Below are 18,319 nucleotides of genomic sequence, written 5' to 3'. Positions count from 1 at the left end.
AAATACGTTTTAACTGTAAGCGTGTTTAACAACTGTTGTTTTGGCGCTATATCCTGTCTTTTTGTTTTAAAATGTTTCTAAATCTTCGCTACCGTAATCGAAGAGACAAATAAAGTCATTATTATTACAGCCAATAAAGTGTAATCTAACTTAATCCGTAATTTATGGTAAACAAGAAACGTTTCACTTTATTTTCAAGGCGTAATACAATAGTAATTAGACTAGAACCTTAATTCACATTGGTGCTACAAGTGTAGCAGGGTGGGGTAAGATGGAACATGTTTTCATTCTTTTTTTCTCGTCTCATTTGGTACTAAACAAATCATATTTATGGAAATAAAAAACAGTAGCCTCTAGACTCTAAAAGAGCGTTGTTAATTGTTTAAACAAAATCATGAAATATGGGATTCAGGTGCCAACGGTATCCCATCTTACCCCACAGTACAATGTTTAGGCTTAAAATAAAAAAAATAAAAATTGGCGAAAATTTGAGATAAACGATACAAAAATAAATATATAATACAAATAAAACAGGAGGTTTTATGTACCACTTTCATCTATACTTTGGATACATTATATAAAGTACGTTATTATTTGATTCAGTAATTAATATATAAAACACAATTTCTTTATAGACTATTCCGTTTAAAAAAAAGTGTAGGCACAATTTTTTAATTTTTTAGTTTACAACTGTTTTCAAAATTTGTGTTTACATTTGTTTTTGAAAACTTCACAATTGTTTTTAAAATTTATGGGAACGCAAAACTTTATTTTTTACGGTTTATTTTTCGAGTCTTTTTGTTGAGCGTTTTTGATCGTTTTAGATTTTTTTAACATTTCAACTAATCCTTTAAACACTGACGAGCTTGAGTTCGACGTATCTTTTATTGGCTTGCCTTTGTCTGACCTCTCCCGCTTGATCAAATGAGTATGCTCACTGTTGCCCCCCTGTGACGGTGAAGATTTTGAAGCTTTTCCGCTACCTGGCGCATCTTCTACGTCCGTTATAGAGTTCACGTCATTGGAGTCAATTGAAACTGACACGTCAGATTTTGTAGATGCAGACTCTAGACCGCTGTCACCTGTAGCCGCTCGCTGTTTTTCTAGTTCCTTGTTTTTGTGGTCATTTCTGTTAAAAAATTGTGGTCATTTCAATTAAAAAACAATTGTGGTCATTTCTTTTGAAAAAAAAATTTGAGGTTATTTGTTACACTACCGCAGTGGGTTTTGAATAGTCTCTCGACTAGTAGGTACCAAGTTCGAAACCTGATCCTGCTACCATTGCGGCATATGTCCGTTTTAATACAATTAGCATTAACTGTACTAGTCTAGTAATCACTATTGATTTGAAAATAAATAAACACGCCTGCTACTATTTCTAAAGTTGCCCCGTCATGCGAGAATAAATAAAAACACCTGTTTATTTAATAAACTTAGAAATAGAAATGTAAATAATGCTATTTTATAAATGCAAATTGTAATTTCTACGTTTTCCCTCTCAAAAAAGGCAATAAAAATAGAATATTTACAAGAAGTAGAATATTTACAGAATAAAAATAGAATATTTACAATAGAATATTTACAAGATTATAATATATAGTCTCAAGACCCTAAAACAGCGTTGTTAATTGTTCAAAACACGACCAAGAAATATGGAATTTATGTGCCAACATTATCCCATATTACCCCACTTTACTATATATATCAATTAAATACTTACTGATGGGAAATAATATAAACGCCAGCAAATGAAAGCAAACATCCAAATATGAACATAAACACTCGATCAAAAGCAACACCCTCGAATTCTTTGTAGAAAATAGCTCCCGCTAGTACAGCACTCACAGTAAAAAACATGAAATTTACTGGCACAACGTCAGATACATCATACAGTTGCATAGCCTGGAGAATTTTAATTTTACTTAATTTATTAAAACGTTACCATAAATCGCACACTTCATGCACGATTACGGGTTACTACGTTTGTAACTTTGTGGGTGATTGGTTTTTCTGTATTTTTTTTTTGCTTTACCTATTCTTAAAAAAATATTATCTATAAATGAATGTAACTTGCTTTATCCTCGCGAGGTGGGGCAGCAACAGTCGTTGCAACACGGTTTTTCTGTTTCATACACCTCTTATCCGCTTAGGAGTTCCCATCACTTACGTAACCAAATTTAATTAGGCAGTAAACAAAGAATTTTTACAGAATTATATAGCCGTTTCCGCGACTTCAAAGGCCATCAGGAAACGTGGGTTTTAGGTGCTAAAACTCTGTCCTACAGTAGGCTACTAAATGCTAAGGTGCCGACTTACCCTGTTAAGTAATCGTATTTGAGTAGCTGTAGTAATAGGTAGTATAACCAAGCACACCCAGAATACAACGTTCATAATCTGTAACTTGTTTTGGAAAATAGATTCAGATATCATTGTAGAAATAGCTTTCGATGCAATCACAGTTACAGAAGCGATAATACCAACTAATAGAAGTAAAATAACCAAATGCTCGTTCTTTCTCACGTACCTGTTGATTAAAAAAATCGATTTGTAATAATATGTATTCGGCATGCGCCACTCTTTTATAAAAAGAGATATAAAACGGAAATAGGAAACTTTTTTATTCTGTTTTCTTGTCCCATTTGGTAACAAACAAAGAATATTTAAAGAATAATAAAACTGTATCCTCATGACTCCCATAGACCGTTGTTATAATTGTTTAAAACACGATCAGGATATTTGGACATTATGTGCCGTCTACCCTATTCTCTACTATTAGTGTTGCGGGGTAAGATGGGATACCGTTAAAGCACCCAAATCTCATATTTCCTGATCGTGTTTTATACAATTAACAACGCTTTTTTTAGAGTCGTGAGGATACGATTATAAAATTCTGTAAACATTCTTTGTTTACCACCAAACGGGACAAGAAAATAAAAACATGTCCTATCTTACCCCACAATACAGCAATTCCTATTATACCCAAATGTTTATGCTAGTTTAAATAGTAAGAGTAAAAGACTTACTTAATAAAAAGTAGAACGATCAGTACAATTGCTTCGATTCCAATATAAAGTAGAAACGTCCAGGCTTTTAGATATTCCATGATTTGTTCCGACGATAAAGTTGGTCGAGTTTTGGCGGAAAATGAAATTAGAGTTAGGGAACCCATCTAAGTAACGAGAAACATGGTTAATATTTGTTAATCAATATGGATATATTTTGAGTGATTTTTTAATGTTTTTTTTTCATTTTTAATCAAACGATAGTGTTTGTAAAAATGTTTACACAATTTAATAGTTGAAATTACAATTGTGGGTGTGTGTGTCTTTGTGCAAGACGTTTACCAGCAAATATTCCAACCCAGTGGTTACCAACGGGTGTCTTAATTGTCAGCTATATATATTCATACATGATAAAACAATAACCTACAAAGTTACATACGTGGTAAGTCAAAATTCATTAAATAAAAAGTAATGTTAATTTACTGAACTTACCAAAACTAAAGTGACTCCCATCATACTAGAAGTGGTAAGCGGCTCTCTCAGAAACACAACAGCAATAACAGCATTAGCTAGAACTGCCACGCTCCCCAGTGGGGCTACAAGAGACGCAGGCGCGAACCCATAAGCCATGAAGTTTCCCAACTCTCCTAGAACCATCAGCAGCATGCCCGTCCACCACCATTTGTCCATACAGTATTTTGCTTGACTGTGGTGACCCAACCTTAGGATAAAACGAAAAAGGATAAGCAACTATGGTGTGTGCGACACTTTGGTACACATCACACAATGGCAGTTACGTTTTTTTTTTAACAGAGATTAATGACAGAAATAAAGCTGACGTATATAGTACTGCGGGGAAAGATGGAACACTATTAGCATCTAATATTTAAATATCCTGATTAAGTTTTAAACAATAAACAACGGTTTATGGAAGTCGTGAGGATACGGTTTTATAATTCTTCGAATGTTCGTTGCTTACTACCAAATGGAATGAAAAGTTGTCCTATCTTTCCCCACCCTACTGTATAGTACGATGAGACATCTTTTCATTCGTTATTCTCGTCACGTTTGGTAATAAACAACGAACATTTAAACAATTATAAAACCGTATCCTCACGACTTCCATAGACCGTTGTTATTTGTGTAAAACACGATCAGGATGTTAAGATATTATGTGATAAAGGTGCCCCGGTCTTCCCCCTACTATATAATATATAACATCATTTTTTCTATCTTTTTAAAAACGATAGCGCGAAGATCCTATTATTTAACAAACGTAAAAAATGGAATAAAAAACAAAACGACAGTCGTTAAAACACGTAATATATATATATATATATGGGGGGGGGTTTTTATAAAGTGTGAAAGAGAGCTATTGCACCCAAATATATTACCTGTTATGTGCTTTCTTTTGAACGCTTAACGAAACACTTATCAGTAGGTTTCCCGATATTGCTAGAGTCATGCCTATAACATGGTGCGCCATTCCTTTTTGGGACATAATAGCTGCAGTTCCGTTTGTTGCATTATATGAAGTTGAAACATTATGCGTGAAAGCAGCCGGCGTGGTTCCTTGTAGAGCCAGCGTTGTCACGTTGCTATCCATTTACAATACACTACTGTTACTGTTAATTTAAATCCTAACGCATGAAGTAAAGATTTCTTATTCCATTTACTGCCGAAATAAAATAGTTATAGTGATGTGGGGAAGATGGGACATCTTTTCATTCTATTTCTCGTTCCATTTGGTAGTAAACAAAAAACATTCTAAGAATTATAAAATCGTATCCTCACGACTCCTATAGACCGTTGTTAAATGTTTAAGGATATTTGGATGCTATGTGCCAAAGGTGTCTTATCTTACCCCACAATACCATATTGCATAACAATGTGATTAACAAATTGCCTCGAAATGAGTAATTTTCTTTTACTTGTGACCAGACTAAATGACGCGCTCTCACAAAACACCTCGCCAAAATTTGAGCAGTGTATTTCATATAAAGTACTGTGGGATAAGATAGTAGTATTCTGTTAGCACATAAATCTCATATTTTCTAGTCCTGTTTTGAACAATTACCAACGCTCTTTCAGAGTCACAGGTCTACAGTTATACAATTCTTTGAATGTTTTTGTTTACCACTAAATGGGGCAAGAAATTCGAATGAAAACATAGAACGTCTTCCCCTACTATACGTGAAATAATGTTAAAAAGCTATATCGGCGACACATTTATATAATTCTGGAGCAACTAACTGTACCTAAACGACTATCCAGTCACAATGTGTAGAATGCAAATCACACAAACAGCTAGAAATAAAACAATGCGTATCAGCAGCAGTTCGACGTTCCTGTTATTGTGTTTTAAATCGCACAGCTGAAAACATCATGCGCCTGTAAGCTCTTGCGGTATTTAAAGCTGTTTAAGTATCATGTGCTTAATGTCTTATTCTTGGTTTTTAATTTCCGTTATAATTATAAACTGCGTTAACTAATAGTTTAATAATGTTATGTTATGTACGGCGAGGTAGAATACTAAACTAACTGTAATAAATTCCGCGAAATTGACGTTGATTTGGTGCTTATAGAGTTAAACGATTCTTTTGTGAAGAAATACAGTAAGGATCAGGTGCTACGAAAACGAAACATATAGACAAAAATCAAGTCCAACCATTTGTATAATATGGATACACGTTTCGACTAAATGGCATCGCCAGTCTCTTTTCTCTACAACAGTAGAAATATACATTAACTTTAGTTATGTTAGATACACTGTACTCACTAAAACGTATAATGTACTCCAACGAGGCGATGTTTATGCAACTTTTATTTCAATTCTGGCAATACTTATTTTGCAACTTGGCTAAAACACATTAAATCTAGTCCTCTTAGCTAAACTGTCCTACTAACTGAAACGTATATTGTCCTCCAAAACGAGGCAAAATTTCTGCAATTTTCTCTTATTTTAACTTCGGCAGTAATCATTTACACATAAATCTAGTTATGTTAGGTACACTGTACTATCTGAAACGTATATTGTACCTAAGTACTAATGGTGCGGTAGCTTGTACATCGACCCTAGCTACAACCAGTCGACTGTATTGTGCGATGCGACAACACCGGATATAATTCGCTGAACAGCAGTTTGCCTATGCGAACAGTCTGTATAAAAAGCAGCGAAGCCAGAATGATTCACGACACAAACCCTAAACATCCTTTCGTTTCTGTGCAACTAAGCATGGTAAAATCGTATGCGGTTTTTGTATGTAAAAAACATTGTACAAAATACGACAATGTGACTAGATTAACTGTTATAAAATACAGAACTGGTCGATTCTTAAAACAGCAGTCCTCTCGGATCTTTCTGCTGCTTTTCGTAACGTTTACATAGCTGTAACGTTCCAGCGTCACATCATGTATAGATGTATGAGTAAATTCTGTATGAATAATTGTAAACAACGAAATATGATATACTCTACAGGTGTTACACATATGCACAAAATGCCAATTGAAATAATTTTGGATCAAAAGAGTTCGATATTTCGACCCGGTGACATCGTGTCTGGATTTGTCACAGTCTTATTTAAAAACGAATTGAGCACATCAGGTAACTGGCTAAAAAATACTTTTTTTGCCAAAAAACACGAACGGTCAATTTAAAATGAATATTTTCACAATTTACTTGTAATAGTAATAATAACAACTTTATTTTTCTCTTCGATTACGGTAGCGTAGTTTAGCCCGGTTCAAGTAGGCTCGTCGCTGCTACCATTGTTGGCTTGTGTGTCCTTGGGCAAGACACTTGACGGCAGTTGCTCCAACCCAGTGGTCTATAATGGGTTGTCTACATTATCAAAACCAAAAAAAAAACAAAAAAGGAAAAAAATACCATCATTTATTTATTACCGCAGAAATTGAGTTAGAATGTTCAGGTAAAGTTACTATTGCTGGCAGAGATGGTTTAAACGGCTGCCAAAGCTTATTCAGAACTGTACAAACACTTACGGCAGAGGGTAAGTAATTAAAACTGTTTTTTTAGCAATTAATATTTTCTAAACTTAAATTAATCCTTTTTTATTTTTTGAACTTTTAAAAATAGCGCACTAACAAAAAAAATATTTTTTTTTGGTTTTACACAGGCGACCCTTCACTTAACGAGGTGCCGAGCTTTACTTTTAGACAACGTTTACCCACCCTGTTACCTCCGTCATACGCCACAGTAGATAATGAAGTGTCGGTGCAGTACAAGGTAATCTTTTGTTTTATATAATGCCATGGGGGAAATTGGGTCACTTAAGCACATATCATTATCACACTTTTAATAACCTATATTTTAACATCAAATAAAAAAAAACGAAATAAAATTGTCCCACTTTACCCCACGTGCCACTTTACCCTATGTCCCACTTAACCCACCGCCTACTATAACTAATTTCTCGATAACTTTAATCGATTCAGGTTGAAGCAAGAATGAAACGTCCATGGGAATACGGAGACGTTACTGTTAGCACCGAGAAAATATTGTACATTGTCACCGTACAGGAATTGTATCCCCGACACTTGGTAAAACATGTTACACCATAAAATTTGCGCACCTACATTATGTTTAAATTGTACGATCCCTCTAGCCTAGAGTATACAGGTTCGAGGCTTATTATTGTTATTGTCGGCTTGTGTAAAATTAGGCAAGCCACTAACGACAGTGGGCCCTTATGGACTATATCTAAACGCTAAATTGTCAGCCATATAAATATACAAAAAAATGAAAATCCTCAAAAGAGCAAACACTCAAAAAGTTACATAAACGTCGTAAATACTAAGCAAACGTAATGGAATTTGAAACAGAAAACGCGTGTTATAACAACCGTTGCCCCCTCGTTACGCAATAAAAAGTAAATGACATTAACTGATTTGTTTAAATCAAACTTTTATTACATGTTTTATATAACGTGTTTTTTGTATAACTACTACTATCATTGATAGGAACGTGTAGCATCTCGACACAAAGTTCAATCCATTTTATTCTGTTGTTGCATTCCAACCATGGATATCACATTTAATCTGAGCAAAAACGGATTTGTTGCTGGAGAAGACATCGAGATTGAAGCTATTGTAAATAATAAAAGGTAAACAATATTTATACTTCAGAATTAGTTAAAAATCTTGCAAACAAAAAAACCACGAACTTTTACGAAAATTGTAGAATGTAAGATTTTAACCAAAAATGAACGAACGGGTAAGATGGAATCTGTGTTCATTACCTTTTCTCGTTACATTTGGTAGTAAACAAGAAATCAACTACTAATCAACGACTCTAAAAGCTTAAGAGTTACATAATCTCAAAAGTGAATCGGGAGTGAAAAATAAGCTGTTTTACTGATTTTTTTGCTACTGTATAAAACAGTGGGGTAAGATGGCATATATCATTATTCCCAAAACTCAGTAGCCTACTTCTTTAATCGAGTTTTAAACAATTCTGTAAACATACTTTATTAACACCAAATGGGGGGAAAGAGAACGAAAACAGGTCTCATCTTACCCCACCCTATACTATACAATTAATAACTACAAGCTTTATTTTACCCCAGCTCTTACGAATTTTTCGGGCAGTCAATCCAGCTTCTACAAATCGTGTCAGTTGTCGCCGAACACGGCTATTCATATCATCGAAACATAATATACAATGTCAGCCTTAATGAAGTCGTAATACCCCAACAAACTAATGGATATATTATCCCTCGACGAACGATTACGATACCAGCTGTTCCGCCTACATGCGTTAAAGGGAATGACGTTGTCTCAATAAAATATGAAATTCAGGTAAAAATACATTTTCTCAAAAAAAATGTAGAGTACAATAGAGTAAGATGGAAAAGGTTTTCATTCCCTTTTTGTTTCATTTGGTAGTAAACAAAGAATATTTACATAAAATATAACCGTTACCCCGCGACCCTAAAAGAGCGTTGTTAATTGTCCAAAACACGAATATAATAGGGGAAACGGGACATATATATAGTACTAGGGGAGAAACGGGTCACCTTTAGCAAATAATGTCTAAAAATATCTTGATCGCGCTTACCAACATGGGAGTCGTAAGGATACAGTTTTATAATCCTTTGAATGTTCTTTGTTTACTACCAAACGAGACAAAGAAATGGAATGAAAAAGCGTCCCATCCCCCCCATCCTACTATATAAAAGTTACAACAGTCTATGGGAGTCGTGAGAATACAGTTTTATAATCCTTTGAATAATTTTGGTTTACTATAATTAAACTAGACGAGAAATGGAATGAAAAAGCGTCACAATCCCCCCACACCCAACTATATAAATACTTTAACAGTGCTCTTTCAAAACTCCATCTTTGTATCGAGATCTTGTTGCAATCATACCAATAACCATTGCAACTTACCCACACGATGTATCTGAGGTGTTTCGAAGCATGAAACTATTGCCCCCACATGGAAGCAAAATACGAAGACGACCGAGCTCAGATTTGGATTCGGACGAGTTTTCTAAAACGCTAGAAATTGGTAAATAAAAATTATTTCCAAAAAACTGTTAGTACCGGTTTCCTTTAATTTCCTGATTGCGTTTTTTTTTAATTACCAACGCTTTTGGAATATCAGGGATACGGTTATATAATTCTGTAAATATTCTTTGTTTACTACCAAATGGACCAGGAAAAAAGGATGAAAACAGGTTCCATCTTACTCCGCCCTAAAAAAACGCACACAAATAAATATACAGTAAATCTAAAACCATGGGGAGAGAAGGAATTCTATTAGCACATATAATATCCAAATATCCTGATCGTGTTTTAAGCAATTAACAACAGTCTATGTCGTTAGGATGCGGTTTTGTAATTGTTTATTTTTTTTATTTACTACGAAATAGGGCGAGAAAAGAAGTGAATGAAAACATTTTCCATCCTACCCCACCCTACTATAAATTTTGGGATACGGATTTGTATGATATCCCGTCTTGTGTTTCATACTGTCTTGTGTTTCAATTGCAGTATCGCCTCAGAGATCAGTCGATGTTTTACACGCAACGACAAGCAATCACGAAGATGGCCACAGCTTATGTAGCGACAGTGATCAAATGGGAGAAGTAAATTTTGCGTTTCGGAATTATGATGGCATCGACCCAGCAGTCAAAAGTAGGTATAATGGTTATTGTCCGGCGCCGTGGTATAGTGGTTAGCGCGCCTGCCTGTTCAAAGCTCGTCGTTGCTATACCATTGTGGGCGAATGTGTCCTTGGGCAAGACACTTAACGGAAATTGCTACAACGCAGTTGTCCTTAATAGGTTGTCTAAATTATCAGCCATACATAAAAAAAATGAAAAAATCCCAAAAAAAAGATCACCCACAAAGTAACATACATAGTAACTCGTGGCACGAGGTGTTAAGCCCGTGTGATAACAGCTATCGCCACACGAGGATAAAGTAAGCTACATTCATTCATTTGGTTATATATGACTGTGTGGTAAGGTTAGCACTGTCTTAAAATGTTCTAATCGTGGTTTTAATAATTAGCAAAGCTCTTTTAGGGTCGTTGGGCCACGGCTTTATAATTCTAAATATTCTTTTGTTCACTGTGTAGAATCAGTGTGGTCTAATCATATGGCGTCAAAATTTTAAGTTGCAGACATCAGTAACTTCAGTAAAAGGTATCGAAATCAGGCGCTAAAACAGACAAAAAATAGCTGGTAACATTAGGCCCAGCAGAATAAGGAAACAGCAGCGCAGACAAGCCACATATACAACACCAAAACCCTCAAACCTCAAACCGTGTATCCTGTATTGGCGTCTTCGTCTTTGTTCTTTGCCTGCAAAAATATGATAGTTACGTTACAGTTATTATACGTAATACTGTAACAGGCAGAAAATTCACAATTTCTACACCGGTTTATTTCACATTTAATATTGTTTCAAAGTTATCGTTTATTACTATATCATTGAGATAATATATCCAATACCTTGCGCTTTTCTTCTGCAGCTTTATTTGCGGACTTTTCTGCAAAAATGTAATCGTAAAATATCAATTTGTATATTATACGTCATAATTACCTTTATTCTTCTTTCGTGCCGTGACCCGCTTCATCCTCTGTGACGTCACATACCATGTTCTGCAATTTCTATAACTTTAAAACTTTATTTGAAGCAAAATAGTTTGTGACGAAACAATGAACTTACGAAGTGAGTTCTTCTGTTGCGTCATCACCACTTGGTGACGTCACATTATCGATGTTTCCATAGAAAAGAGCTTATGTACGTAATAATACCAATTGTGATTTATACTTTACCAAATCTTTGATCATCTGGTTTCGCCCTCATAGCGCAAATATAATTAGAATATACAAGTAATGTGCTTCGCATCGACACAAAACGCGCATGGGGCCCCATAAAAAAACGTGGCGAAACGAACGCGTATGAGAACTGTCGCGTGTTTAGCTATGACGTAACGAAACTAATGACTAAACGCAAACGCGAGCGAAATTTAAACGATTGTGTTCGTTTGTGACGTAACAGAACGCAGCGATTGTCAACCGAGATATTGCGTGTGACTTCGCGAGTGACGAAATAAAGAACCGTCGCATTTCCTAAAACAAAATGTAATAAAAAATAATTTAAACATAAAGTAATAAACGCAAGGCACAAAACTTGTACCGTAATAATATTGTATATAATGTAGTGAAATAATATATAATATATATGTTAAAGTAAATAGTATTATGAAATAGTACTTAACTCAAATCCTGCGAGAAATCTTAAAACCTTTTAACTTCTAACCTGTTGTGGATCCAACTTCATATAAACTGGAACTAGCTCTGTATAACAGGCGTTTTATGCGCGGAGCAATCAAGGCGGGCGTAATCAGCTAGTGCGAGGCGTCTGTCACGTGACCAATCTGACCAATCACAAGAGCACACAGATTTTGTACAGATTTTAAAGCCAGCTCAATATTCTGACGTAATAAACTAAGTTCACATCCAATGGTGACGAAAAACGTCGAAAATGCGGTGCTGAGAATAAATCGCCGAAAGAGCTGTTTCAGATTAGAATTCTCTTTCTAACGCCATTATTTTGAAACAGAGAGAAAAGAACTTCCAAGGTGCCTTTATTATAAAAGGGAGGCGGACGGATGGTCGGTTTATCATGTTCGTAACCGATCCAACTATGAAAGCAACATTTCACCTCGATTTTACAACAACTTGTGAAATGTCCTTCTTCTGTATAAAAGCGTGTATTTTTTTATGAATAAATGCTTTTGTAGGGTATTCCTTAAATCTAAAACCCATATTGTGAAACTGCTTTGCCTCTTTACTCAATCGAACCTATGTTAATTAATGGCCAAGTATTTATATGTAGTGGTGGGCTCATATTATATACAGTATAATAGGCCCGTATGCTATATATAGTAGGCCATGGTTAATTGTGGTTTAAAACATAGTGAGATCAGCATATCTGTTGAATATGCGTATATAACTGTTAACAAAGCCTTTATTTGTTGTGTTTATATAAACGTTTTGAAACCTTATTCCACGTGCTTCTAAATCTAGCCATTTTTTCTTTGCATTCTCTCTCGTAGTAATTAAACTTCATGCATAAGTGACCTTGTAAAAACCTCGAGAGGCAGTTCTCTATTTGAAATGTTACTGTTAACAGCTACTTGGAAACTGTTGTTTTTTTATTGCTGTAAAACAAGTTTACGTTCATTTAGTAACTAACTGGTTTATTCGCATTCTAGTAAAAAGTGTTTTAAATATTAGTAAAGTTATAAGTGCTATAGCGGTAGGCAGTTACTGCAACGTGGCTGAAACTTTAACGGAAAATGTTACGTTACACAGCATGTTACGTCCATTTGTTAAGCATGCTCAAAAATAAGCAGTCAGCCAAATAGATTTTGGTCAAAAGCTTAATAAAAAATGCGAAATTTGTTATTAAATTAGGCCTTAAACTCACAATGGAGTATTTCTATTACTTGTAAAACAGAGAGTCTGCGTTGGTATGTAAAAAGGAAAGCTTAGGTGTTATCTAATGAAATGCAAAAGCGATGTGCTGCGTCATACTGTATCTTGTTTAAAATTCATCGACTTGATACTGTTCATTTTCTTTTCCTTGTAGATGAGAAGTCTATAAAAAGAATTTTAAAAAACGATTTGGTTTTACCTTTTGTGGTACTTATCGCTAAAATACTTGCAAAAATGCACGTCATCATACGTGGCAAATATGGACATAGCATAATATATAGTAGGGTGGGGAAGAAGGGACATTTATTTTTTTCTATTTTCTCGTCTCATTTGATGGTAAACAAAGAACATTCAAGGAATTATAAAACCGTGTCTTTACGACTCACTTAGACCGTTGGTAATTGTTTAAAACACGTTCAGGAAATTTGGACTTTATCTACTAAATGTGTCCTAACTTACCCCACAGTTTAATATACTTTTTTATTTATCTCTTCGAGTGACTATACCCCCTTATTAATTAAGTATTTGATTTAATACAAATTTCTACCTTTTCTGTTTGTTGTTTTAATATGTCATGATGCACTCCACACCACAACATTCTTCGAACTTTCTCAGGAATCCACTTAAACAACCAATGATCAAAGAATCGGTAAATTAACTTTGGGTCAACTTCTTTACGAGTTTTATAACCACCTAAAAATGTCAAGTGTAGAATCAAATGCACAAAGTCGACAAAAAACAACATGAATCATTCATTCGACTTACCTGTTGCTAAACTGACAATCACTCCGACAACAACTACAAAGCAAAAACCAAAAGCGCTGTAGTACTGGTATGACATGGCGTACAAATCAGCAACTGGAGGACGTGTCGGTGCAAGAACAGGACTTAAAGTTGTCGTATTTATTAATTGTCCAAACGCTGTCGTCGTCATGGCTTGTGAAGAGTTTGCTACGAAGTTGGAACTCACTGCACAGCTCAGTGGAAGCGCATTGGCGAATTTCGCTGGCGGTGGATATGATTTGCTGCCAACAAACACCCAGACGTTCATAGCTATTCCAACGACAACGCCACATAACGCGCCCTTTAAAAATACACAATAAATTGTAGCTAATTAGTTATCTCCATTGTCAAATACTTAAAACAAGAGGAAAGAGCTCTAATAAGAGGCCACGTGTATTGCGACTTCGTTAGGAATAATATATAAGAATGAATAATTGTAACTTACTTTATCCTGTCGTGGCTGGGAAACGACAGTCGTTATAAAACACGCGTGTTTTGTTTCATACACCTCGTGGCAGCTTAGTATGTGACTTAGTGGGTGATAAAAGATAAGTTATAGGCAGCTAAAATGGTTCCACAAGGGCACTACACGACTAAGAAGTTTATAACGGTATTTCTCTGGGCAACTTACAGATGGTCAGACTACTATCTTTTGTACCGGTAGAATGTGGTATGTTGTAGCTGTATTGTAAGTGGACATGCATCGAGTAATAACTATATACTTACAATTGAATTGACAAATGGGAAAAGAATACCAATGCTAAACAATCCGACCAGTGGACCACCTAATAGTCCGAGAATGCTGATAGCAGCTTGAAGTATTGCCCCAAGTTTAGAGGCAAGGTAAGCAAACAGCATTAGAAGAAGACCGTAAAATATTACCAAACCTAAAATATATGTACGTGTTTTTAAAAATAAATAAACATTGTACAAAAAACTGCAAAATATATTTGAATCTTGAAATGACAGTCCGGAGCGTTTTAACTAAATGATTAAATGCGATACAGTTACATTCTTACGTGTTTAATGTTCCATTTGGTTATTTGGTTAACAGTAGCTTACCCATGGATATGTAAGCGTAAGTCTTTTCCGACCAGGGAAATATCGGTTTTAGAAAGTCATGGACGGTGACGCTTGCCAGTGCAGTGATTGCGGTAGAGACGGTGCTGAAAGATATGCTATGTAATATCTTTAAATTAAGTTCATGCCATTTTACCTGAGGCTTCCAGAGAATACGCTTGAAAGGAAAACACCAGGCATACCTGGATTGTCTTTGAATATTTCAAGAACCATAGCTGGTAGAAGCTGCATTTGGTAATAAACATAATGTAATACTGCGAATTAAGATATAGGATACTATTAGTTCCTAAAACATAGGCTAGCCGTTAAAGCTTCTTCCCGGACCAAACCACGTTATAAACTATATATATCTATAGCTTCTTACCGCGTCTTTATTTTGAACTTGTCCTGTAGTCAAAGGGTCACAATCTTTGTAGTAAGCATAAAGAACAATGCCAGTCATGATTGCAAGACCGTTGAGTAACAACAAGCCTATCCAATTTAAAAGGGCAGCTCTGTAGACCAAAATTATTAGTGCTTGCAAATTAATATAGCAAGTCGGAGAAAGACAGGGCACCTGTAGCACATAATATCCTGATTGTGTTTTAAACAATTAACAACATACTATGCTGGAATTCGTAAGGATACAGTTTTATAATCTTCTGAATATTCTTTGTTTACTACCAAATGGAACAAAAAATAGATTGAGAATCTGTCCCATCTTCCCCAACCCTACTATACGAGTACTAAGCTAACTTTTTTGCGTCTTTTGTAGATCTACATGATAAATAGCGTTGAACTTGAGACTGATTTACTGCGTAAAGTCCAAGTATAGTTATGGTAGATCCAACATTCATTGACCAAAAGCTGTGTCGAACTCTTGGGTCCGTATCGAAGCTGAAAGAAAATCAAAAATATTTAAACAGGAAATAAATTGGTAATTATATGAGTGTAAGGAGTTTTAATTAATCATATAGTAGGGTGGGGGAAGATGGGACACCTTCGGCGCATAATATCCGAATATCCTAATCGAGTTTTAAACAGTTAACAACGGTCTATAGGAGTCTTGAGCATATAGTTTTATAATTCTTTGAAAGTTCCTTGTTTACTACCACATTAGACGAGAAAATAGAGTTAAAATGTGTCCCAACTTCTCCCACCCTACTATATAATGTTGGAGTACAAAAGATTAAATCGTGACTATAGTAGTAGTATATATAAGATAGAATAAAACAACTTTTATATTGATGATAATGCTATAGCAGACATTCTGTTTGTTTTTTTGTCGATAATTTGCCAAATTACTGTATGCTAAAATGGGCGGTTCCAGATGTTGGAAACATCATAAAAAATATTTAGTAGAATCATAGTTCACATCTATTCAAATATTTTAGCAAACTGCTATATGCTAAAATAAGTAATACACGGATCACGTATATAATGTAACACATACTTTCCGAATTCTATTCTCCCACCCATCTTACTAAGATTCCAAGCGTTTGAAAATCCACCGAGCTTAATGGATCCTTGGATAAGAATGGAAATAAATCCGACCAACATTACCACGGCTTGTAATGCATCTGTCCATATTACGCCTTTCAATCCACCCTTGTGAAAATAGGTTCATTTTAAATGCACTTACACCAAGTTTTCCAACTGGTGACCTATATTTTTGATGGTTTATTCTATTTTACGTGAGTGAGATCCTACATCGTGTTTTAAAACAAGAAGCAAAATTAAACGTATTCACATATACGTACCAAACAGCTGTATAAGATGCACACGGCTCCAGTTGATACGACAGATGCCCACAAGTTAAAACCAGTTACTGTAAAATATGTTTATTATTTATCCTCGCGTGCTGGTTAAAAAACGACAGTCGTGATAACACGCGTGTTCTGTTTCATACAACTCGTACCCGCTTACGAGTTATCAATGACATATGTACGCCTATGTTGGTAACCATATGTAATTTATCAAGTAATGGTACTTGAATGAAGTATACAACGTGTTCAATTAAAAAAAACGTTACCAGCCTTAATGTTGCCACCTACCACTACTTAGAGCAAGAGACGGAGCATAAATGACGACCCCACCGTACAGTATTGTCTGGACCATGAACAAGAAAGTCGCGGTGAGGCGCACGGCTCTGTTGAACCTTTTTTCAAGATACTGAAAACGGTTTATTTAGTTGAACGGTATAAATAATCCTTAAGCATCACATCATACAGCATACCTCGTATACGGTAGTAAGCCCCATGTTGTAAAACACAGGAATATACACTTCTGAGGTGACAATCAATGCGATCAGCATTCCAAGAATAAGCCTAGAAAGTATTCCCGCATAATTAGTATTTTATAGCGTGGGGTAAGATAGGACATGTTTCATTTACATTTTCTTGTCCCATTTAGTAGTAAACAAAGGCAATTTAAAGAAGAAAAATACCCGTACCCCTATTGTGTAAACATATTCGGAAAATATCGAATTTAGGTGCTAACTAAGCAGTATACCGTCCTACTCCACAGTAGCCTACTATTCGTAAAATAAGCCATGCATACTTACCAAGCATACATTGTACCAAACCTATATACTTCAACCGGTGTGCCAAGAACTGTCACGGCGGACATAAAGCTTACTGAAAGTGAAAACGCCACAGGAATAGGATTCATCGACCTTATTTATAAAAAAAAGGTTTAATATTTTGTTTTTAAGTAAAAGTCGGTATTAACTGTAATAAAAAAGGTTTAAATTAATTTTAACGCCCATTTTCCCACACCCTACCATGCTATATACACTAATGTATAAATAACCAAGGGTGTGTGCTGCTAAACCAATAGTATAGCTATATACCCCACCTTCCGGCAAGTAAATATTCTTCGGTGTTTTTCTTTCGACGATCCCGAATTGCAAAGTATAATCCAATGATTGTAGAAACAGCCAACATCGTGGCAAAAACTACGTAATCGCCAATTGAGAACGTTTCCATTGTTGTTACAGCCATAACGATCTAGCCAACCTAATGTTAAACTAGATAGAAAAGTTTAATCATTGGCGGAAATAAGTACATTTTATGCTGTGGGTCCGTCAAACACATAGTACAGTGGGGAAAGATGGGATACCGTTATTACCTATATTCCATATTTCCTGATCTTGTTTTCAACAATTAACAACGCTCTTTTAGAACATTGGGCTATAATTACACATCTCTGTTTTACAGTTTCTTTATAGTAGGGTGGGGGAATATGGGACACTTTTCATTCTATTTTTTCGACCCATTTGACAGTAAACAAAGAACATTCAAAGGATCATAAAACCCTATCCACACGACTCTATAGACCGTTGTTAATTGTTTAAAACACGACCAGGATATTTGGATATTATGTGATAAAGGTGTCCCATTCTCTTCCACCCTACTATGTAACCACTGCCCCCTACCCCCTATAACTACCAACCTATAACACTTTCCACCAGCCTAATCTGTAACGAACCAGAGGATTCTT

The 18,319-nt window shown here is 35.3% G+C and overlaps 4 protein-coding genes across 4 annotated transcripts; 2 read left to right on the top strand and 2 right to left on the bottom strand.

Annotated features, from left to right (window-relative positions):
* Positions 1–161: 161 nt before the first annotated feature.
* Positions 162–4,686, bottom strand: LOC100176599 (NIPA-like protein 2). The gene is made up of 6 exons (XM_002124750.4): positions 4,397–4,686; positions 3,495–3,723; positions 3,024–3,169; positions 2,317–2,524; positions 1,721–1,902; positions 162–1,129 (listed from the first exon to the last, which is right to left on the bottom strand). Exons 1-6 carry the CDS (start codon positions 4,606–4,608, stop codon positions 775–777), a joined length of 1,332 nt encoding a protein of 443 aa, XP_002124786.3. The 5' UTR covers positions 4,609–4,686; the 3' UTR covers positions 162–774.
* A 732-nt stretch (positions 4,687–5,418) lies between these two features.
* Positions 5,419–8,562, top strand: LOC101243229. Its single transcript, XM_026835202.1, has 5 exons — positions 5,419–6,606; positions 6,911–7,012; positions 7,139–7,248; positions 7,458–7,562; positions 7,983–8,562. Exons 1-5 carry the CDS (start codon positions 6,414–6,416, stop codon positions 8,127–8,129), a joined length of 657 nt encoding a protein of 218 aa, XP_026691003.1. The 5' UTR covers positions 5,419–6,413; the 3' UTR covers positions 8,130–8,562.
* A 19-nt stretch (positions 8,563–8,581) lies between these two features.
* On the top strand, positions 8,582–12,223 carry LOC113474369. The gene is made up of 4 exons (XM_026835114.1): positions 8,582–8,819; positions 9,342–9,531; positions 10,017–10,160; positions 12,099–12,223. The coding sequence occupies exons 2-4, from the start codon at positions 9,441–9,443 to the stop codon at positions 12,221–12,223; spliced, it is 360 nt and encodes a 119-aa protein (XP_026690915.1). The 5' UTR covers positions 8,582–8,819; positions 9,342–9,440.
* Positions 11,639–17,842, bottom strand: LOC100184421 (sodium-coupled monocarboxylate transporter 2). The gene is made up of 14 exons (XM_002124863.4): positions 17,675–17,842; positions 17,382–17,492; positions 17,055–17,145; positions 16,873–16,990; positions 16,579–16,646; positions 16,272–16,426; positions 15,575–15,715; positions 15,204–15,333; positions 14,976–15,064; positions 14,822–14,925; positions 14,486–14,646; positions 13,742–14,060; positions 13,524–13,669; positions 11,639–13,139 (listed from the first exon to the last, which is right to left on the bottom strand). Exons 1-14 carry the CDS (start codon positions 17,818–17,820, stop codon positions 13,086–13,088), a joined length of 1,833 nt encoding a protein of 610 aa, XP_002124899.1. The 5' UTR covers positions 17,821–17,842; the 3' UTR covers positions 11,639–13,085.
* Between the last annotated feature and the right edge of the window lie 477 nt (positions 17,843–18,319).

This window comes from Ciona intestinalis, chromosome 7 (genome assembly GCF_000224145.3).
Source record: "Ciona intestinalis chromosome 7, KH, whole genome shotgun sequence".
NCBI classification, from domain to species: Eukaryota; Metazoa; Chordata; class Ascidiacea; order Phlebobranchia; family Cionidae; genus Ciona; species Ciona intestinalis.
The sequence above is the reverse complement of the archived record's forward strand: the minus strand, read 5'-3'. Positions and strand labels throughout refer to the sequence as shown.

What these genes read in the sequence shown, in the direction of transcription:
- LOC100176599 (XM_002124750.4), bottom strand. Translation starts at nt 4,608, where the DNA reads ATGGATAGCAACGTGACAACGCTGGCTCTACAAGGAACCACGCCGGCT. An exon ending in TGGGAGTCACTTTAGTTTTG is followed by an intron (nt 3,170 to 3,494) that starts GTAAGTTCAGTA and finishes CTCGTTACTTAG; the next exon opens with ATGGGTTCCCTAACTCTAAT. An exon ending in AAATACGATTACTTAACAGG is followed by an intron (nt 1,903 to 2,316) that starts GTAAGTCGGCAC and finishes AAAATTCTCCAG; the next exon opens with GCTATGCAACTGTATGATGT.
- LOC100184421 (XM_002124863.4), bottom strand. Translation starts at nt 17,820, where the DNA reads ATGGCTGTAACAACAATGGAAACGTTCTCAATTGGCGATTACGTAGTT. An exon ending in GGGAGAATAGAATTCGGAAA is followed by an intron (nt 15,716 to 16,271) that starts GTATGTGTTACA and finishes ATTTTCTTTCAG; the next exon opens with CTTCGATACGGACCCAAGAG. An exon ending in TAAAACAACAAACAGAAAAG is followed by an intron (nt 13,140 to 13,523) that starts GTAGAAATTTGT and finishes TTCTTTTTATAG; the next exon opens with ACTTCTCATCTACAAGGAAA.
- LOC101243229 (XM_026835202.1), top strand. Translation starts at nt 6,414, where the DNA reads ATGTATAGATGTATGAGTAAATTCTGTATGAATAATTGTAAACAACGA. An exon ending in ACAAACACTTACGGCAGAGG is followed by an intron (nt 7,013 to 7,138) that starts GTAAGTAATTAA and finishes GGTTTTACACAG; the next exon opens with GCGACCCTTCACTTAACGAG. An exon ending in AAGTGTCGGTGCAGTACAAG is followed by an intron (nt 7,249 to 7,457) that starts GTAATCTTTTGT and finishes TAATCGATTCAG; the next exon opens with GTTGAAGCAAGAATGAAACG.
- LOC113474369 (XM_026835114.1), top strand. Translation starts at nt 9,441, where the DNA reads ATGAAACTATTGCCCCCACATGGAAGCAAAATACGAAGACGACCGAGC. An exon ending in TTCTAAAACGCTAGAAATTG is followed by an intron (nt 9,532 to 10,016) that starts GTAAATAAAAAT and finishes TTTCAATTGCAG; the next exon opens with TATCGCCTCAGAGATCAGTC. An exon ending in CATCGACCCAGCAGTCAAAA is followed by an intron (nt 10,161 to 12,098) that starts GTAGGTATAATG and finishes ATTTTGAAACAG; the next exon opens with AGAGAAAAGAACTTCCAAGG.